We start from the raw sequence: 5,034 nt of genomic DNA, 5'->3' as shown, positions 1-5,034 counted from the left end.
GGCAGGGAGGACGTGGCTTCCTCTGCGAGACGATCCGTCTCACTTCCAGAAGACATGCCGGGGGCTGAAAGGGGCTGCCGTGTCTTTTGGGAAGGCTGGAAAATCAAAGTGGGGTGGAGGCTGAGGTGGTGGGAGCCCTGCCCCGGACAGGCGCCCTGCCCCGAGGAGTGGGCAGTGACAGGAAGGACGAGGCCTCCCCTTCGTGTGTCTGGGGCACGCGCCTGCGGACTGTCGCTGCCAAGCGGCAGCCAGAGGTTCGCAGGAGCAGCGGGGACGTGGGTGGATGGATGGATGGATGGATGGATGGATGGATGTCAGCAGCTCAGCAAAGCACCCCCCTCCTATCCCCGACAAATGCATCCCCCAGACGTCCATGCACGGTGGCACCCAGGGCACTAGCGAGACGGTAGGGCTGTGGGGGGACCTTTCTATCCTCCAAAAATGTTCTTATGCCACAGAAATGGGGCACAGGCTCCTGCCTGAACTTGGCAGTGGTAGCTGCCTGTGGGGACGGAGCCTGTTTTGCAACGCAGGCTGGTCTCTGCAGGCTGGTCGCTAGTGCCTAATGCCAGTGATCAGAGGGCTCTGAAACATTTAAAACAACCCTTAAAGCGCTCCAGCCTCTGAAATGGCCGTGTGTGGGATGGGAGGCAGCAGACAGGGACAGGGAGTACCAGCATCCCCAACTGGCCTAGTATAATCATGAGCTCAGTGTTGGTACTACATGCAGGGATTCATAATTATCGCACAAAGTGCTATGCCTGTGTAATTGGAGGGAATAGAAAAAATGTAGTCTGTTATTTGAACAAGGCTGTAATCATGGAACAAAAAAATGTATGGTCTTTGGGGCATGGACTGTCACTTTCTATAGGGTTTGTACAATGGTTGGCACAAGATGGTTCAGCCTCCTTGGCCTCCAGGCACCGGTCCAACCTCAATAAATGTTTCAAGATGATGCGTCTCCTCCACAAGGAAACACTGCAGACAGATTCTCATCCCCGTCACCGTTTCAATCTCGAGTAACTCTTACTTGCATACTAAACCCAGCAGGGAGTTACCCTGGGTTTACACCAGTGTGCCTGAACTGAACTTGGCCCTTTATGCTGAACATACAAAATTACCTTTGGTATTTCCTGATTTCAGTGCTCAGTCATGCATTTACAATGTCCTCTTCCCAAAGACTTGTTTTCTATCATAATTCCGTGTTGGTAAAAACAATACGTGAGAAACTTGTGCACAGTTCCTGACGTCTCTAAGAAACGAATGAAGGGAGCATATCTGTAATTTGCTTTAATTAAACCGTGACTGCCCCTGCCCTGAAACAGTGCGGGCATTGCTGTAAGCCTTGTCCTCCGCTCTCCTTATTGTTTCCTGCCTCTCCATGGCATCGTGTCTAAGGTCCGACTCCAGTCCTGAAAATGACCTCTGTGGGCCCAGGCGACACGTGCGCAGCCCCACTGCTTGGGGGGGGCCCTTCCTCTGCTTTGGGACCTGCCTTGCGGACGCCGAGGGAACGTGAGCGGTAACCTGCCGGGGTGGGTCCTGCGGCGTCCAGGAGCCCTCCCGCAGCTCGGTCGCTTAACTCCACAGATGGTTTGTCTGGTGACAGACTGGGAGAAAGGCTTTTTTTTTTTTAATCCGATTTTTCTTTTCATAAAGTTTAGTGCATGCCAGCGGTAGCTGAGAATAATCTGGATAATTAGGAGCTAGTGCTACACTGTTACACAATGACTTTTTATAACAGAGGGAAGGATGTTTTCTCACTGAAACAAAGTCCTGTTTGTGCTGCTTAATAGTGATTAGTTACTGTGATCTCATGTCTGGTCTAACGGCTTCTTGGGTTATTGGCTGCTTCCTGGGCACTTTCAGGGTACGTGTGTGGCTGTCCCGAGGTCCATGAAAGATGCACCCCAGGTTTCCCCCTGCACCCTGCATTGCTAGCTGCCCTGCTTTTCCCTCCAGTCACCTCGGGTCGGATTCAGAGCTGCAATCCTCAGGACCCGTGGTGCACGAGGAGCGGCTCACAACGGGGCAGTGGGTTTAGGAGAGGCCATGGTGCCTCTTGGATTCGGGGCTGCTCTGGAGCCTGGCGTGGTTCCCAGCATAAGCAAAGCAGCTCTTGAGGCTGCTTGAATTTATGGCAGCTTTCCCATCGCTGCCAGTGAGCTGTTCAACAGCCCGCAATAGCTGAAGGACAAAATATCGCAGCCACTCCCTGTCCCCTTCCCAACGTGCCCCGATACTAAGGGATGCGCGGGAGACCATGTGGGGGAGGACTGCCGTTAACTTCCCTTCGCGGGGAGATAATCCTGGGGCTTTGGTATAGAAGAGCCTATTTCAGGAACTTCCCTACGCAGCAGCTTCCCAAGTTGTTTGTGCGGCCATATGGTGGCACAGCGAAAGCAGGTCAGTGTGTCTGGTCTGCTCGGCGCAGGCTCTTGCCGCGCGCTCCCCGGCGTCCCCAGCGTTGCACAAAGTGATGCGACTGCACCTCCCTCGCGTGTTTGGTCTCTCCTCTCCCGAAATGGGGAGGTGCGCACGTGGCATTGTGCTTTGATTAGGTTTTAGAGGTGGGCTTTTTAATATACAGGTTGCTGTGCATTCATGCTAGAAAAGGCAAAGAGAGAAACGCTCCTTGCGCTGGAGAGCAAAGGATTATGAGGTTGGTGGTGGTCCTTTATCTGGGGCGAGGGGGGTGTCTTTTCTGACAGCCTTGGATTTATCCCTGGGGACGGTCCAGCTCCTTCACCGATGAGCTTTGCCCTTATCCCGGCTGGTGCGTCCAACCAGAGGAGCACCGTCCTCTCCAGTCCAGAGCTGCAGGTTGCTTTTAGATGCTGTGGGACCGGGCCATGGCGAGCCTTGCAGATAAGGACTGCAATCATGAGCTTGGTTTGAAATTGCATGGGAAGCTGGCGTACGCGGTGGAGGGAAGACTTCATATGCTCAGGGTAGCCCAAGCTGCCGAGGAGATTCACGGCCATGTTCGGTGCTAATAGTTGTTTCCTAAGTGCGGACGGCTTCGTGCCCAGGGGTGTCACACTCGCAGCCGGCGTGGTCCAACCTCGTGCTGACAGAGGCATGAATAAGCGAGGGCAGATCATCACCCACCAGGATGGCAAAGTCTCCTTGCCAGCTGGAGAGGACAGAAGCATTACTCATGTGTAAGTGTAGCCTCAGGAAGGACTCCAAGAATATTCCTAAATTGCAGACTGAATTGATGAATTGCCATGTGTGCTTTCAGCCAACGGAGGCTGAAATCTGGCTGGGGGCTCCACATAGTGCTTTCTTCTGCCCACCGGCATCACCCCGTCTTGCTTGGGGCCGATTTCAGCCGGGGCTGCTAACGGGGTGCCGCTGGCACTGGGTGCACCCCTGCAGGAAGGGCGACATCCGTGTTAGGCCATAACCTTTGCCACGCTCCCCGGTGAGACAGCGGTACCCCCGGTCTGCAGCGCCGCACGCTAGAGAGAGCCGGGAGAAGGGGAGTGGATGTCTGCTCTCTCTGGGCAGGTCACCTCTCGGTATCAGGAAAGCCGTTTCACTTCCTGGCCCGAATCCAGATTGGGCTAGGCACCAAATATTAGTTTCAATTAAATGAGCTCGTAGCTGGCTTGCTCACAACTGTGAGGTGTGTCGCAGGGCTCATCTCTTCCGTGTAGGTTGGACTTTGGTACGCTTGGAGGAGAAAGCGAAGCTGCCTCCTCCGAATGAGTCACCCCTTATTTTGGACAGGAATCAGCGCGGTGCTTGGTGCCAGACGCAGAGCCTGGAGGAAAACCCTGCCTTTGGGCAGTTCCTACCTCTTGTGCAGAGGCTGTTGCAGGGGTCGGGCTAGGGTTAGGGCTAGGGTGCAGCTGTGAAGCGCTGGGCATTTGTGTTGAAGGAGGCTCCAGAAGTAATGAATGAGAGGCAAAAACTGCTGCTGGCCTCGAAGTTGGTCAGGCCAATGTGGGCGCCACAGCTGCTCATCTACCTCTTGGTCGGTCCTCGTGCGCTGGCCGAGCTACGTCCTCACCCCGACACCCCAAACGCTCTCTATGCACCGGTCCGGGAAGCTTCCTCCCCGGATGGCCCAGTTCTCCAAAGGTGCTGTCTTGTACTTCTTCATCTCTCTCCCCCCGTCTCCTCTCCCATGAGTTGGGCAGCCAGTTCTGCCAACATTTGATTCACCGGCTGGGGTGGAGGGAAAGGGTCCGGCCCGTGCAGGGCCGTGTCAGCCAGCAGAAGAGCGAGCCAGAGGGATTTCCACTCTGTGGCGTTGCCGAAGGAATAGGAAAAGGGGTCGGTGTCCGGTGGTCAGAGGGGAGCGGGCTGGAGGAGCAGCCCAGCAGCCGGCTGGGCTTCAAGATCGCTGAGCAGGAAAGCAGCTTGCTGCCTGCTGTCTACAGGGCAGCAGCACACGTGGTCACCGGGCCGGTTGGACTGGGTGTAAGTGGCAGTCGTCGTGCCCAGGGTAGCGGCAACTCCTCCTGTTTCTTCTGGTCTCGGTAAAGTGATCGTCTGTCCCGCACCAGAAGGTCTGGGCGTTTATGGGACCCCCTGAGGGCTCGGCCGTAGGTCCTACCTGGTGCGTGGAGCATGGCACCTCATGCCTCGGATGCCATGTAGCCCCACGCGGGTCAGTTGCCTATAGCAGAGGACAGCCAGGCTACGGGCCACGCACCCTAAAGAAACCAGTTCCTGGAAAGTATCCGGTCAATTTAATCTGTGACCGGTCTCAACCCCATTGAAGCGGAAGGGAACGAAAAGAAGATAGAGGCCTGCCTTTGCTTCGCTGGGGCAGAGCCCGCTCAGTCGTTTGGTTCGAGTTTGCAGCTCCGCGAATGTGTCTCGTGCTGTTTTGCAGACATCCAGGAGTTCTACGAGTTCACGTTGCTGTCGGCACGCGTGCAGCGCGGGCTCCGGGATCCAGCCCCCAGTCCCTCGAAACAGCAGCATGGTGAAGAAGAGACGGGTCCAGCCGATAGCCCTGGAAGTCCCAGGCATGCTCTAGAGGTAAGAGTCTCCTGCTGTGCCATGCTGCATAAACGC

General features: G+C 55.7%; 1 protein-coding gene across 1 annotated transcript in view; it reads left to right on the top strand.

Annotated features, from left to right (window-relative positions):
- The window catches only part of DLG3 (discs large MAGUK scaffold protein 3), a 111,138-nt gene that overhangs the window by 4,914 nt on the left and 101,190 nt on the right, over positions 1-5,034 (top strand). Inside the window, exon 3 of the mRNA XM_025205041.1 lies at positions 4,850-4,998. Coding sequence (XP_025060826.1) covers positions 4,850-4,998 — 149 coding nt within the window. The remainder of the gene's footprint in view (positions 1-4,849; positions 4,999-5,034) is intronic.

The sequence above is a fragment of the Alligator sinensis genome, unplaced genomic scaffold, assembly GCF_000455745.1.
Source record: "Alligator sinensis unplaced genomic scaffold, ASM45574v1 scaffold1059_1, whole genome shotgun sequence".
In the NCBI taxonomy this organism is placed as follows: domain Eukaryota; kingdom Metazoa; phylum Chordata; order Crocodylia; family Alligatoridae; genus Alligator; species Alligator sinensis.
The sequence above is the reverse complement of the archived record's forward strand: the minus strand, read 5'-3'. Positions and strand labels throughout refer to the sequence as shown.